Here is a 16937-nt window from a genome sequence, read left to right on the forward strand (position 1 = left end):
GATTGCGTGGAGCCCCTTGATACCAAAACGAGAAGCGGAACTCGAATCGCCTCTTCGTTGATAAGTTGCGTCTGACGTGCAACCTCCTAGGATGAGATTACGGTCGACAAGGAACTCGAGACAATATAAAAGCGGCCGAAGTCTTCTCTGAAAGGTCAGAGAGAACCAGGTCTTCGTTTTGACAACAGGTCCTTTCCCGAAATCAGCATCCTTGCACTGTGAGCACAAAACGCTTTTAGTTGTAGCATTTTATTTAATGCGCGAATAAACCGTACAGTAAAATAGTAAACGTAAAGAGTGGCCACTGAGGCCCAATCCTGGCCGAGCTGCCAGGATTCACAACACCCGCTAGCTGACTCAGTGGTGCCTAATTATTTAGACATTCGTTATATTTGCGCCATTAAGAAATAACATCTTAATGATTTACATATTCTTAAAGCCTATCAGTTCCTTCTCACGTTTTTAAAAGTATTGCGACTGCGACGGGTTTTGGCAAGACGAACGGTTTGGCAACCGCGCCATAAAGGCAGCCAAGTTGGCGGGGGTGGATGGGGCCTGCTATGGCGGTCATCGTGTGATTTTCGCCAGGTTCTTTCTTTGTGGCGAAGGTCAGACGGTTAAAGCGCCACCTTGTGGAGCGTTTCAAACTAGGAGGTTGTACTGGGCAGGAGGAGGCCGCAAAATGGATTTTAATATTTCGGGTTTTGAGACGATTCATTTTCTTTGTCTTTTTTCTTTTACGAAGTTCCCCATCTTTTACCACACTCTAGGGTAATTAGCGTAATGATCAGGAAACTCAGTTAAAGGACGCCACTATGAAAATATGGGGCAAACATTTTACTCGTCGCTTTCCAAGCTGCCTTCATTTTGTTCCTGTATCTTTTTTATTCGTCTTCCTGTTTATTTTCTAGGCGTTCAGACTCTCTTGAGAAAATGTTGAGGTTCATGACTTTGCTTCTCGCAGCCAGCACATTTGGTAAGTCAATCAAACCGGTAATATCGGGCGTACCTCAAGGCAGTATCTTAGGACCTCTTCTTTTTAACGTTTATGTCAATGATATTGTAAACATTGACTAGACAACGAAATTTGTTATATATGCTGAAGATGCGACGCTTCTTTTTACTGCTGATAAGGCACATCAACTTATATCTATGGCCAACACAGTACTAGATAAATTAGGAGAATGGACCGAAAATGAATGCTTTAAAAATAAATACCAATAAAACAAAAGCTATGGTATTTATGCCGAAAAACAAAGTTATTGCTCCATTAGAACAGATTTATATAAACTCGGTGAATATTGAATTGGTTGAGTTATTCAAAACGCTTGGCGTCGTGTTTTCACAAAACATATCATGGAACCACCATATTGAGTATTTAAAAGAAATATTCAAAGGTTGTAGGTCTGGCATATCGGAATCGATATATATTTTCGAGGTCAGTTAAATGCTTACTGTATAAATCTCTATTTTTAGCTCATTTAAATTACTGCCACCTGGTTTGGGGTACTACCACGGCAACAAATCTTAGGGTGATGCACCCACTGCAAAAACGAATGTTACGTGCAATTGCTAATGTGCCGTTCTGCTCGCATAAAAAAAAAAAAAACTGTTCATAATGTATGATATATTAAGTATCTACAACATGTATAATTATAGGCTTTCTACAAAGTATGAACATGAATTGTGCAGTAACCGTACTTACATAATTGAACTGTCTGGTTTAAACAAACGCGTTCCCAATTATCAATTTCGAAACCCTGAATACTGGAATGCACCTACTTGCCGATTAAACCTAGGAAAAGAAATGTTATGCTGGAGATTATCTAAACTGCTTAATTGTTTTATTCACAGTGATGTTCACGTTGACACCATCAGCATGAAAAAATTGCGTGCGTTGATGTGCCATTTTGTTGTAGACGACTAATGCTTTTGGAGTGCGTGTGCGTTTTTTAGTTTTCTCTCGCCTTGTCACTGCTGCGGAATGCAATTTGGGGGCCGAGAGTTCGTCAAGCCGTTTCGTGCGGCTTTTTTTCTCGGCCTCCACCATTGTAAATGCAAAATAAAGATATTATTATTATTATTATTATTAAGATATAAATTATTGCTAAATCGAATACAAAATTCGACTGAAAAGCTTTCCGTTGGTAAAATTTCGCAGCCAGTTCTAGCTCACCAATGTCGAGCAGGACATTGCACGTTTTTTCCACGGAAGCCCTTTTGATACGTATCAAGAGCAGCCTGCCAAAATACGGCTTTCAATTTTGTTTTTAAATACTAAGGCGTTGGAACGTCTGGTCGTCTAGTCATTAGGCTTAGCCAATGAGAGCTTAAAAAATGCCGGATACTGCGAGTGCCAAACATCTTAATATGGCTCCGCGGTCATTGAGATTGCGCAATCAGCGGTTGGATTGTGGCATTAACCACACTCTGCACTTCTTCAGTTGTCTGTGACTTCATGAAGAAAAACAGAACGAAATACAAGGACACAGGGCCTTGTCCTGTGTGTATTCCTCTCGCCTGTGTACTTTGTTTCGCGCTCTTCGTCATCATGAGTCAGGCTTCCATTCTAGTAAGCTCTATTGTTCCTGACACGAAATACAGGTTGTTAAAACAAAAATATGTTTGTTTCTTTTTCACTTTAAAAATAACTATGCCTCTTCGAAAACTCATTTTCTGCTTAAATAAAATGCTAAAGGTCCACCATGACGCCAAAATATCAGAACTAACCCAATTCTCATTCAAAAGCTGCAAGCAATTTTCTGAAACTTTCAATGTGAAAGTTGCGGCCAACGAAGCTCTCAAGCATATGTAGCTGGATGGCTCCGTTTACCGAAATCGGGGCACAAACGGGCCGCATTTTCCCATTAAACTCTTTAAAGAAATAACACGTAATTTTTTTAATGAGATAACGGCTACTTTCGCATCTGGTTCTGTACTCCCTGGGCTACATTTGCGTTTAAAATCAGCGTTACAATCCGCGTTATTTTGTGTATATTTTGTCTAAAATGTTTTTGAGTATGTATTGTAGATTTATGAGCAAGGGTTCGAAACCTTTAAGAAATGTGGAGTGTCTAGTTTCTCGCCATTAACGTGGGGACCCAAGAGGTGCCATCTGCAAAGGAAGACTGCTGAAGAACACGAGACTAGCAAACTCTAATGGCCTATAAAACGCAGTCCGCGCTGAAGCACTGAGCAAGGGGAAACGTCATGCTCAGCTCCACAGCCCAGACTGCGTTTCTTAAACCGACAACGACTACAGTTGAATGCGGCCTCGTTTACTCGTTTAATTCATAAACAGTTTAACTTCCCTTCACATGGAGAGACTGCATGGTGAAGTTATTTTTATTAGTTCACCTAGGCAATGGAGCGACCGTGCATGACTTCAACGATTATGTGGACAAGGTCGTTGGCTCGACTCTACCGCCTCTCATTAGGAACGCACATTCGCTTTATCCGGAGACGCGCATTCCATTCCACAGGTTCGAGGTAAAGGGAGATTCTTTATTCTACTGCGAACAAAAGCTGGGCTTCTCTCTAATTAGGTTGTGGAAACCAGCTGGCCTTACAGAAAAGGGTGAGGAGAGAAAGGAGAAAAGGCATCCGATCGCTGGACTACCAACTATTTATTAACCCTCGGCTTCTTCTTCTACTGGTTTGGTGGCTGTCCTTTTCACGTCTTCTTTTTCTTTTTTCTTGATCTTCCTTTATCTTCATGGGCATTTTCGTCTCGCAGGAACTTCTTCTCACTTGTTTGTAGGGCAATGGATGGTGAACTGATGCAGTTGTCTTTTTGTTGTTCTATGGCTAAGGCCTCAAGTAGTTCTCGGGCGAACCGGTCTTTGTGGTGAGCTAGGATGCTTACCGTTTCGAGCTTAGCCTCACACATGCATTCTCTACAATGAGCTGCTAGATGTCCAGGTGCAGCCAGGTTTCTTAAGTTGGCGGCATGTTCTCGCGTTCGCCAGACCAACGGAAAGATCAGCTTCAAATCCACCATTCACGAATTGCGAAGCAGAGATCTTAAGTTATGCGTCTCAGACAAAGAGGGAGGTTTTGTTGTTCTTGGTTCAGATGCATATGGAGAAAAGGCTGATCAAGCTATCATCAAGAATTTTATAAATGTTGACGAACAACAAACCAAAGCAGCAAAAAGACACGTCTTAGACCTCTTGGAAAAAAATCAACAAACCAGCCTTTGCACCAAGATCAAAGCCGAAAAAATGAAAAGCTTATGGTGTTTTTCTCCGCCAAGACTCACCTTTCCGGGCCATATTGTCGGAAAAAACAACGTGGCAGGCATGTGTTTCAATGTATTTGGCCCAACAACTTTCCACAATACACCTTGCGGACCTATTCCACATACCAAACTCTGAGCGAGTGATATCATATCTAGAGGAACAAGGAAACAACATCGTCTCGGGGCTTTCCTTGGACGTACAGGACATGTATTACTCCATCCCTCAAGCAAGGCTTCTACAGGTCCGCCAAAGTTCCATCGAAAACCAAGGGCTCGCGCAGTTCCAAAATGCAGCAGGTGATAGCCTAGACACCTTCTTGGAGGTTTTAAGATATTATTTGTCCGCAACGGTACTAACCCATCAAAATCGGCCGTATGTCCAGAAGAGTGGTGTGTGCATTGGTTCAAAAATGGCCCCATACTTGTGCGACATCTTTCTCGCCGCATGTGGGGTAGCCATACAGCAAGTTTTAAAAGACCCGCGAGTTGCCGCTATTTTCAGGTATGTTTACGATTTTCTTATTTTATGTACAACTGGAGTTGATGAATCAGCAGACAGATGCATCCACACCACCCTCAGGCATTTCCAGACAAGCTGCATGGGGCTCACATTCACCTACGAGCCCCCTGTTGATAATTCCATACGGTTTCTTGATTTGGCCTTGAACTTCCAAACAGAACATTTGTGTTGGAGATATGAAGTGCGATCGGGGAAAGGGTTCCTTCCATTTGAATCCGAACATTCCAAAATTGTAAAACAAGGGGTCGCTAGTGCAGCTTTTTCAGCCAGCCTCGGAAAGACCTGCCCCCATCAGATGGTAAAAAGTTTTCAAACCCAAATGTCCAGGCTTCAAGAGGCCGGATATCCGAAACCCTTCCTGGCCTCCATTTGTGAAAAGATTAGCCGCAACATAAAAAGAACTTGTCAACGCACCGACCTTGATCCACCGAAGCAGATCTCCCGTTCACCTTTTGCGGTGGTCCCATATATACATGGGGTAACTCACAGGTTAAAAAAGATTGCAAGCAGACACGGCGTAAATATCATATGCTCGGCACCCAACAAGGCACACGCAATATGCAGGAAGGTCAATCTAGCCCAGGTTAACAATACAGGCAGGTGTACCATAATACACAACACAGAATACGTTCCATGCGACAAAGGAGTCGTTTACAACATACCATTGTCATGTGGTCGTAGCTACATCGGGCAACGGGACGTTGTATAAATAACCGAACGCGAGAACATGCCGCAAACTTAAGAAACCTGGCTGCACCTGGACATCTAGCAGCTCATTGTAGACAATGCATGTGTGAGGCTAAGCTCGAAACGGCAAGCATCCTAGCTCACCACAAAGGCCGGTTCGCCCGAGAACTACTTGAGGCCTTAGCCATATGTAGAACAACAAAAAGAAAACTGCGTCAGTTTACAAATCTATTGCCCTACAAACAAGTGAGAAAAAGTTCCTGCGAGACGAAAATGCCCATGAAGATAAAGGAAGATCAAGAAAAAAGAAAAAGAAGACGTGAAAAGGACAGCCACCAGACCAGTAGAAGAAGAAGCCGAGGGTTAATAAATACTTGGTAGTCGAGCGATCGGATGCCTTTTCTCCTTTCTCTCCTCACCCTTTTCTGTAAGGCCAGCTGGTTTCCATAATCTAAGTATGTACAACCAACTAGCTGAGCTCCTTCCCATTGCATGCTTCTCTCTAACTTGCATTGAACCTGGGCCGCTTTGGTGGTGAATGCGGGTGGCTCGCCCAGCGGTTAAAGGAGCCTCAAAAGAGACTATGACGCCACGTCGCCGGCTTGGTGAGGATAAAAACAAATTAAAGGCAGCGAGAATTGAAGGGAAATAGCGGCCGTGAGTGAGTCTACGCTTTGATTATTCGAGTACGGTTGGACGCGAACGAGGAGGGTGAAGAGGCTCGGAATGTAACCGGTATTATTTGTATTAGTACGTATTTAGAAGGGGCATGTAAATTTATTTTTGCGGTAGTTTCTGGTAAGTGGTAATTAAAGGAAAATACGGGCTAGGCTCAGGAGTGGTTGACCGAAATCGGCTGGAACACAACCGGTGCGTTCTTCCCATGGAGCCGGTTTGGTTACTTCAAAATCTTCTTGCGGCTATTTTAACCACCTAGAGAGACAGCCGCATTGATCAGCAGGCCGGCCAAGAAGAGTACAGCGAAATCCGGCTTTTGGATGTCGTAATCAATAACGAGGGTCGAGATTCGATAGGACAAATACTTTCTTGATTTTAGTATGAACTAAAAGGCTGGTTCACCCATTTCTGTTTCGGTTGAGTACCCTGTGTTCCCTCGTGGTAATCACCCACGGCGAAAAAACAGATAGGCACGCTGGCGCCATATCCTCCTATTAGGTATCATTAGAAACACTTTTAATCTCCTCGTAAGGTGCAAGATGAACAAGTCCAAGATACAGGCACGCAGCCAGGGGTGGGGGAGGGAGAAGCATTGCCCCCCCCCCCCCCATACAGCATCAGCATTTTGTCATGCTCCCCCCCCCCCCCTCTTCCCGTCTCCCCGAAACATAAACCTGGCTACGTGCCTGGCAAGATACATAAGGATGCGTTAGGGCGCGGTAACCTGTTGGAGCCATCACTGTGACGGTAATCTGAATTGCCTCAGGACTGCTCTCTTTTTTTGCTGTAGAAACGCTTGGAATTGACTCTTTTGCATTCGCAGCTATCGGAAGAGTTCGCCTGGCAAAACGATATAGAAGTGAGACTGACAGAGGGGGCTGTGAAGGAACTGGACGTCGTCACTGAACGTAGCGGAAGCTGCAGTCATCCTTCCGAGGTGATGGGAGCCACAGTTACAACCTGCACCCTCGACTTGAGCCAACACCAAGCCACGTATACCGTTCAGGTGAGAGTGCTGATATTTCCAAAATGCTAAACGAGATTTTACAAACGCCATCCTGTGCTAAGAATGCGTCTTCGCCTGGTGTCACTTTGATACTACCCTGTCCATACATAAATACTGGTCTCGAGGTGGAAACAAATAGCGTCATGGAAGCCGTCGAGTCACGCTGTGGAATGCCACATATGGTGACAGAATTATGGATTCTCGAACGTGTTTCCAACTAGTGTGTTCACCGCATCCAAAAAAATGGTCCCTCGATTTAAGCCTCGTGACGTCATAGAAGTGTCATGCAGTCGCCAGTCGCGATCTTGGCTGTGTCCCAGCAGCAGTAGAAGACGTACCAGACGCCTGTTCTGCTGTAGGTCGCTCTACAGTGTCACCGACCACGGAAATTTCCACATCCAGAGGTTGGAACGCCGCGACAACAGCGACACTCGCGTTCGCTCGTGATTTTCGCCAGTATTTCTACGACAACCCGCCAGGATCGCGACATCCAACTGCTTGGAAGTCCGGCTTCTATGAGGTTATTGGTTGCCCCTCAGGGGCCACTCCTGATGAATGGGCGAGATCAAACACCAGACACTCCTGCAGGAGACGCGCTCCAGGCACCATACTAGAAGTGTAGGCAAAAAGCACGAACGAACGTGACTGCCGCTGCCGTCACAGCTTTCCAACTTGTGGCTGCTGAAGTTTCTGCTAAATTTAAAGGGGGAATTGAAGTGACGTCACTAAATGTCACGTAACGTGGTCGCATGACGCCAATTTTTCTTTTATAATTAGTGGGGAACTTCAAGTGACGGTTTTCTTTCTTTACAAATATTTGTAGCGGTTTTCTGACAAAATTCGACTGATGAAACGCATTCTTAAAGGGGTGGTGCAACGATATTCAGTAGGACTGTTTTTCACTTTACATGAGCTTACTGGCACTAGTGGGACTCAAGCATACTCGCACGCTACGCCACTGACCAAGAAACTCCTTTGTTGCGCTGTAATTTCGCAGACAAAACCGAGCGTTTTCATTCAATCTCTCTTTCGCAAAACCTGATGACGTAGCTGGGCGGTAGCAGTACCGCCCAGTGACGATATTTGAATGCGCCTCATAGATTGGACGCGAGCATTGCGTGGGAACTCGATTTGGGCTCGTGATAATCTATAGCTCGAGAAGAATTTGGGTAGTGTCCTGTGTCCAATCGCTGCAATGACGACAACAGCCGAACCTTAGCAATGTCTAGAACGCAGCGCGTGTCCTGTGCATTGCCAACCCCAGCGCATAATTATGATCAACATTGGTGGCATATAATAGGCTCCAGATCACGTGGGCGCTTGTTCTGGCTGCAAGTTGAGGGGGTGAACTCGAATCGTTTTTTTTTTATTTTTTTCTGCAACTTCGATTGCGTGTGATGAAAAACGAACGGGTATTTCACAGGTCATTAGGGTCAGGGATTCGTTCTAAGCATATTTTTGCAAAATACAAAAATCATTGCATAGCCCCTTTAAAGGTGTTACACATTAAATGGACACTGACCCCTCCTAAAAACGTTTTTATTTTTATTTTTTTTCGAAAAAAATTTATTATGTTGTCGGAAGACTACCCGTTCAATTAATATTTTGCTACAAAGTCACGCATGTTTTTCATAAAAAAAAAAAGAAAAACGCAACTGATCGGAACCGAAATCGAAACCTGCGCCCGGAGGTCGGAGAAATATAGGCCGTGTTCAATAATTTACTCGATCTCACTTCAGGGTAAAGGTTTTGTACCTTGGCGTTCCATAACCCACCCGCGTCCAACGCTGCTCTATCTGTGTGGTCACGTGACATGATGCGCTGGAGTTACTCGGATCCATTTGAGTGAGATTCGGAACACAGCCATAGAGGATGAGAGAGTGGCGGAGGTCATGTTGCTACACCCGACCGCCGTGCTTTTTCTTTTCCTCTCCTTTTTAGGTATGTTTGTTCCGCTCGCTGTTCTGCACTTGAAGATGAATTGTTTTTGTATATTCAAGAGTAGGAAATGAGTAGTGAGTGACCATGGTGAATTCCCCTGATCGGCTCCGAAAAGAATACCCACAAGATGTTGCGTGAAGCGCTGCCTGACATGTCCTGCATCCGAAAGTGGCGTTTTGCGGCAGAGTCTGCACAAGTTTCCGAAAGATCAACGGTATAGAGACCAGTGGCTGGCTGCAATTTCTGTAGAACAGTTACGGGCACCTAGGAAAGCGGACGCTACCCGATTGATATGCCCCTTGCATATTGTGGAAAGTGACTACATGGAGTTCACATATATCATAATAGGAATCCCATACCATTTAGTTCAGCGACGTTTCGTCCGCAATACTTGTTTCTTTTGAATAATAATTGTAAAAAAGAAATATAAATATCGTAAACTGATTGACGAAAAAAAAAATAAAGCCCCCCAAAAAAACGTTACGCCCACACTTGGGATCAAACCAGGATCCGCTGCGTGTGAAGCGGACATCTCTCCACTGAACTACTGGGGGAACTGTTCGTAGTAATGCTGCCGGTCGACTGTAGGTCGGAAAGCTTCCTGCCGATTTTCCCCCGGCTTCGGCACTCCCGGTTCGAAGTCGGGCAGCACCACGCATTGGCTACATTTGCTTCTAGTAAAGAAATCGTACGCGTGTATATTCAACTCGATACCTTCAAAGCGATACCTTCAGCCACGAGAAGGGCCGACGGCTCGGCGACGTCTTTGTGCAAATCGGTGTGGCGATCGGGTGCGTCGTACGGGATGAATACCAACTCTTTTGATCGGTTCAAAGTTTCTCTTTCGAAGGAAGACAGATACGTCGGTACCGCGAACGACAGTTCTGAAGTAGAGGTCCCCGTCGTCCGCTGTCATCGCCGTCCAACACACGAGTCCCAAGATACGCCATACGACGCCATGTTCAGAAATACGCAGTGAACGCACAGAATGCTTTCGGTTCTTTGTGCAACCCTGTTTTCAATGAACGTAGTTGCAGCTTTTTAAAAGCCGCCAAAAAATGGGTTTCATATTTTTTCTAATTTTATTAATGAGTGTGTGCCTTCAATAACCCACGACTTTGATTAAATTTGGTGGTCGTGTCTAAACCTTAGAAAACGGCCCGTGCCCACGCTAAAAAGAGTGAGCGCCACTCAAACCGGCTAGTTCTCGATCGGTGGTTTTCGGCCCGAAAAAAAACCGAAGTTCAAGCCCCAAATTCTGTTCTGGGTAGTCGGGCTCTCATATGTCACGTACAGCTAAAAGTCTCGGCGAGCATAAGTACACTGTCAGCGTCCCTCGAATAAAACGATACGAAACGATATGATATACACCCGTTAAGCTTTGTCACAGGAGCGCTGGTGGATTTGAAAGTCAGCTGTTTTATGTGACGTCAATTTTCCCGCTAGATGAACTGACGCCAGTTTCTAAGAGGTGGCTCTGCGACGTCGCAGTTTGCTCTCAGCATAACCTATGCTCCTCAGTTATGATCAAACGTGTGCGATCTTAGTTTTTCCTGGCAGAGCTAACCGCGTTTGTCCTTTTTTTGTTTTCAGACGAACCGGGGAGAGCACATTTTTGCGAGACGCAAGAGGTTCTCGGTCGATGTGAGGGTCCCATCTGCAACGGCTTCAGTTGTGCTGGCCTCCAACAGGACGCTAAACGCCAGACTCGTATCCTTCCATCTGAATCACATCGGGCTTGAGATTAGTTACGACCGGGATTTCGATCTTGATGCTTCACGCCACGAGAAGTCCTGGGACGAAGTTGATCGTTCCACGCGCTCAGAGCTCATCAAGATCCTCGAAGGCAGCGATTTCACAGCCCTTTCTCAGGCATTTGCTAACACTTGCTTCGCCTGTAGATGATTCTCCTGATCGCCGTGGAGGAAGAAAGAGGTGTTTGAACAAGTGTCGAAGAGGGACCGAACCGAAAGCCGAAACCCAGCAGTTACATTTAACCGGACCGAACGTGAACGAAACCGAAATTCTCGCCGCCATCTTGGAACTGAACTGGAAGTGAACGGGAATAAAATATAAGGACAACTGTTTCAAAACGGTTCACGGTAGTTTTTTTTTTTTTTTATTATTACAAAATGAATATTTCGAAATGAAAAATTGCAGCTGCATTTCTATATATCGATAAAATCGCCTTGTACAGAGTTGTGTATCAGAAATTGTTTTCGTGGCGAATTTTATTGACACTATAATTAATCATGTATCACGTGATCACGTGGCGTCATGGCATCCATACATGCTGTCAAGTGATGTCACATCACGTGGCCACGTGACGTCACTTGATGTCGTCACGTGACTGGCTGGGTGAAGTCCATTTAGATTGAGAACTCCACGGGATGTGTTAGCGCTGTTGACACCCTGTCTTCATATGACACCTCCACTTCGCCCAGTGCTTGAGTTCATGACAATCCGCCTCTGGTAATGGCTCGTGTTCAATCAATGATGAGAATAAAATGTTAACAATGTATGAAGTCTGCAGCCCATGCTCAATACGTTGCCGTCCCCAGCCGATAACCGTAATGAAAACTGACGGTACATAATTAGCGTCAGATCACATGGTTTCTCCGTCTAATTGCGAGGTGAGGAGGGGAAAGCTGTTTCGTTCCTTTATTTTCTCCTGTCTGCCATTGCGCCGAGAGAAAAACGAATGGGTGTTTTTTTGAAAAGTTATCATCTTCAGTGATTAGTTCTCAGCTATACTTATTGAACGTACAAATATTGTTGCAGGGCCGATTTTACATGCATTTAGGCACCCAAACATGTAATATTTGTTGTTAGATTGCCTTACGAAGTTGTCCCCAAGAATAGATGCACTGAGAAAACTGAATGTGCATTAATCCGAGGTTACATAGAGCTACGAGTGTCCACTTAAAATAAAAATCCTACTGGCCTCAGAGGGACAGCCGAACGTTGGCAGCCGCTCTAGAGCGCGAGTCCCAGGCGCGTCAAAAAAGTCCAATCCGACGTGGGAACTATCGGAAATATGACTGCTCCGACTCGCCGTACACGGCAGTTCGAGACACATGCTTCCGACGTGTCGTTCCGTTCAGTTCCGCACAGTTCCGGGCCTAGAGTTACTCTATGTACGCTAGAGGTTCAAATGGGGCTCGTGTGCTGTGGCGAATTGAAGCAAAAAGCAACTAGTCGAAAACTGACTTCCTATGGTGCCTTTGCATGGGAAATAGTGAGTGCATTTTCTCCCTGCGCTCGATTACAAGAGAATACATCCCGATTATTACGTACGTACTAGCTAGCTCGGTACATTTGTCAGTCAGGCAGACAAAATAATCGGTCAGTTACGGCGTTTTTCTTTTACATTTTGTGCATTAAAACGGTGCTAAAACGGCCTCGTACATGTATTTATGTGAACTCTCGGACACTGTTAGTGCGAACAAGAAGTCGGCACTTTCCAGCATGGGGGATATACGTGAAAAATGAACGAACGAAATATAGAAACCAAGAGAGACGGTAAGAACTACACAATAACACTGCATCAGTAACTACGCGTGCATGTGCGATCAATATATATTGAAGACCACGTAATATTTTCCGATTTGCAATAAATAAATACTGCTTTATTCTTTCTGCTCTGGGCGAATAGGTTTGTTCTACGTTCAACACATCTCCCGCACGCTCGAAAGAAGTGCCTGACAAAAGCAGCCCGGTATAGAAAATATTAAAAAGACACCTTTCATAACTCACGTACTTTAGTCCGTACGCTTTCAATGTTTTTTTACCGCTCGTAAAGATACAAGACTGGGTCTTTTCATATAGTGACAGGCCTATCATATTAGGAATCTAGTCCAAGGATCTGCTGAAAGCTGGCGTTCTTTGGGCACACTCTATATATTTTATTGTTATTTTGCTTAGAATCGTCGCATGTTTTTAGAAAACTGCTCTGGAACACAGGTTGGGGCCGGAACTATAGCGAAGTTAGACATCGTTCATTGATGAAGAAAAATGTTTTAACTGTAGCAATTACCCTTTTACAATGTTTAAAAAGTACATACTATTCGATACTACCCAAATAACAAGAGTCTTCCATGTTATTTACCGGTGAAGACACAAAATGCATGCGCGTTTTCCCATAGGAATGCACAGGAGCACGGTCTGATCCCTATTGAAAAATCCACCAGTCCGGGTCTGGTGTGTTTCTGACGTTTACATCAGAGCGGAAATTCAGACACGGGTCTTGGCGTGTTCTGGTGTCCTGGTGTGTTCTAATGTGCTGACGTGTTCTAGTATCCTGACGTGTTCTAGTGTCTTGAAGTGTTCTCGTGTCTTGATGTGTTCTAGTGTCTTGGCGTGTTCTGATGTGATCCGGCCGACCTAGCGTCTTCTGGTCTTCTGTGGTGACCGGTCATGCATGCACAATATAATTTAGATGCAGGAAGGACTGCTGATGACAACAGCAAGCAAATTGTGCAAAAAGACTGCTAATTTCTTGCAGGTTTAGGTGTTCATTCTGCCATGAAACAAAACTACAAAGACAAAGAGAATGGAACTTACTATTTTATTTTTTTCCCGACATGCACCACTCGCAAACATTTTCATGCAGACTGGGCTGTCCATGGCTCTTTTCTTCCATGCCACTTTTGCCAGCACATCTGGATGGCTAAGATGATGGCTTCGGCAAGTTGGTATTGCGTGATAAAACCTGCAGTGCATAAAAAGAAATACACGAGCAGTTATTCATAAAAAACCTTAAAATAATAAAATTACAACTACAACAGTAAACAAGAGGTTATGTCGTGTCGAGCCTGATAATCAGTCAATTTATCACTCGGCCCGCCCTCCCACGTTCTATCTGATTTCGCCTACCTGTGGGCAACATAATACAGTCAAACCTGACTATATCAAACTCTCAAAAAACCGTCTACCCCTTTGATATAGCGGGAAATTCTCTATAGAAGTTTTAATGAATTTGACAACGAACAAGCACGCCACATTTAGAAAAGTTGTTCACGCTCGAAGGGGCATCAGTACATCATGAGGGACGCCGACTGCAGTTATATAGTGGCCGCTTCTTCGTTTACCGGCTCACCCTCTCCCCCACAAGACTTTTTTTTTACTCCTGGGCGGCCGACGCGGCTGCTCAAAAGAAAAAAAGCCAGCTTTCTCTGCAAGCTGGCTCTCCTTCAAGGATGATTCTCATAATGGGGGAAAGCCAGCTTGCAGAGCTAAACAGCGTTCTTTGCAGATCGGTCCATGGGGAGACGCTGCAATTTTCGTTCGATGTAATTGCATTTTTCGCTATGCATTTGTATTGCAGCTACAGTCCATTTACAAATAGTTTAAGGGCACAAGGTAAGTCCTATACTCCCCATGCATTTGAGGCCATGTTGAGGAACAGTTTTCTCGATGACTATTAGGAGTATTTCTGTCATGCATACCTATATCATTTTGTTCGAAATATTGTGTTTTATCCACTGATCTAGAATTATTTGAACCAATCTGAAATAAGTTTTTTTTTAATATTTTTTTTTATTCTAGTACTGAAATTTTAGTTTTTTCATCTATTAAAAATTTTGTAACTCAAAAACTGCTAGGTGCACATTTTTAATTTTCGTTCAGTATTTTTGAACACCCATGTATGTGGTAGGAATAAAAAATCAACCCTCTATAATGTCAGGTTAAGGAAAAAGTGGTACCTATGTACTAAAAAACACTGTTTTGAGATAATTGAGTTTAAAGTAAAAAAACTGGTGAATAACAAATTTCTATTGGCACCAACAGCCTTACAGTCATTTTTTCAATAGCCGCCAGCTTGAAAGGCATTGCTAAAGTCATATCTTCGCCTTTAGGCTTATCGCCTTGCTTGCCGGGCCTCTTTTGTGACCTGCCATGTTGCTTGGTCCGTAAAGTATATTAGAGTGATGTCAACTTCCCTCAGCCGCTTGATGGCTTTCTAAACAGGGTTCCATCCACAAAACTTCAAAACATTGGCTTGTGCAATGCTGCCACCATTGAATAAAGGAACAGCATTCAATGGCGCCATTTTGTCGTTATGAAAACAAACACTTGAATGTACACACGTTACACACCTGGGAAAAACGTGCACAGCGTCGCGTGATTGTCTTGGTTGAAAAAAAGCTATCCTATAGTTTAGAAATAATTTTTTTAGATTATCTGTTACTGGACAATCTTTTAGGTCTTGTGTTGATTTTGTTTTGTTGGAGAATTCATCGATAAACAGGGAGTGTATCCCAAAAGGAGGCGTAGTCACCTGCTACTTGCTTTCGGAAGAAGTGATTTTCAGCCCGAAATATAGCTTTCCAAAAACACTGGGACAATGGAAAATGTGCAGGAAGAACTAAACTTTTCAAATTGCGAAAAAAACTAAATCGATTTTTTTTTTTTCAATTTTGCCTTACCATGTGCCCTTAAATTAACCGGGTTCGATAATATCAGGTTTGACTGCAGATCGAACATCGTGGCCTCGCTCCCAGTGAGCAAAGAAAGCGCTGCACCCCAAGTGGCATCTCTCCTGCTCTGTCCACATTCACCTTGTCTGACCTCTTAGTGCCTCTCACTGAACATGTGTGCTGCACAAGGCAAAATTAACAATAGGTTCACAAAAACCCCAAATCATAGTAAATCATAACTCACACTATACAAACATTATGTCTGCCATTAAAGTTGCGACGAGTCACACGCTGCTCATCTACAGCGTGTGACTCGTTTCAACTTTAATGGCAGACCAACTACACGCTGTATAAATATCACCATAACCAAATATTTTTTTTTTGTTCAGAGCTAAGCACAGCAGCCACAATAGGTGCTGCGCCCTTCCAGGTTGATCAGAAATACCCACCTGGTGTGGTAGGGGCTGTTTTCCCACCACACCCTCCTAGAGGAGACGCCTGCAGGCTTGCACTGACACACCCTTGTCGAAGAGCTCCGCAGGCTCCCACAGTGATCGGCTGACCATTCTGAGAGAGCGGCCAGGAGTGGCAGCCTTTTCCACGGCGTGTGTAAATGCTGCCTCTCGCATTTTGATGCCAGGTCCAAGATGAATCTGCAGTGAGTAACACTGTCAAGAAAATTCACAAAAAGCGGAGAAATACAGGCAACACAAATGGACTCTCCACTTTCGTCTGCAATCATGTTCCTGCTGAACTGTAGATATATATAAAAAAATGAAATAAATTAAAGGGGCACTCTCCAGTATTCCAGGATGACCTATTTATGTTCCTAACTCAACCTATGTGCTCTAACATCTCACAAGTCCAAAACTTACAATCATGTGTGGCCTATTTCACTATTAAAAAATGTGATCAAAGATAGCGAATGCGGTTGAACCGAATCAAGGCAAATAGGGTGGAACGGCGAAAGATACTTGTCAGTAAATTGCAAGCGAGGGCCTCTTGTGCAGACGAGCAGGGCTGGTTGGCTGCTTGTCCGGACGTGAAGCTATCGCTTGTGATTGTCTGATGAGCCCCGTTCGTTCCTCACCTACATTCGGCCGGGTTCAGTGCCGCCATTTGTATGTCTGAGATTCACAATTTTTATCACATTTTTATTAGTGAACAAAGCTGCACATCATTTAAACTTAAATATTTGGGATGCTTAGAGCACATAGAATGTGTTACGGCCATAAATAGGCCGGCTTAGAAAGCTCCCGAGCGCCCCTTTAAGAGAAGTAATTTCAGCTTTGGAATATGCATTAAGAAAGGAGGTCCATTATTGCTGCACACATCAAATACTAATAATGATATAAAAAAATTGTTTCATGAAAGCTTGACTTTAATGAACCATTTGACAATTTTTAGATTCGACATCGCCAAGTATGAAGGAAGTATACTGCTGTG

General features: G+C 44.0%; 1 protein-coding gene across 1 annotated transcript; it reads left to right on the forward strand.

Moving 5' to 3' along the window:
* The first annotated feature begins 918 nt into the window (after window positions 1–918).
* Window positions 919–10977, forward strand: LOC115315885. Its single transcript, XM_042290585.1, has 4 exons — window positions 919–976; window positions 3362–3489; window positions 6949–7131; window positions 10666–10977. The coding sequence occupies exons 1-4, from the start codon at window positions 934–936 to the stop codon at window positions 10975–10977; spliced, it is 666 nt and encodes a 221-aa protein (XP_042146519.1). The 5' UTR covers window positions 919–933.
* Window positions 10978–16937: the final 5960 nt, after the last annotated feature.

The sequence above is a fragment of the Ixodes scapularis genome, unplaced genomic scaffold (assembly GCF_016920785.2).
Source record: "Ixodes scapularis isolate PalLabHiFi unplaced genomic scaffold, ASM1692078v2 PGA_scaffold1__304_contigs__length_218370807, whole genome shotgun sequence".
NCBI classification, from domain to species: Eukaryota; Metazoa; Arthropoda; class Arachnida; order Ixodida; family Ixodidae; genus Ixodes; species Ixodes scapularis.

What these genes read in the sequence shown, in the direction of transcription:
- LOC115315885 (XM_042290585.1), top strand. Translation starts at nt 934, where the DNA reads ATGTTGAGGTTCATGACTTTGCTTCTCGCAGCCAGCACATTTG. An exon ending in TCTCGCAGCCAGCACATTTG is followed by an intron (nt 977 to 3,361) that starts GTAAGTCAATCA and finishes TAGTTCACCTAG; the next exon opens with GCAATGGAGCGACCGTGCAT. An exon ending in TTCCATTCCACAGGTTCGAG is followed by an intron (nt 3,490 to 6,948) that starts GTAAAGGGAGAT and finishes TTGCATTCGCAG; the next exon opens with CTATCGGAAGAGTTCGCCTG.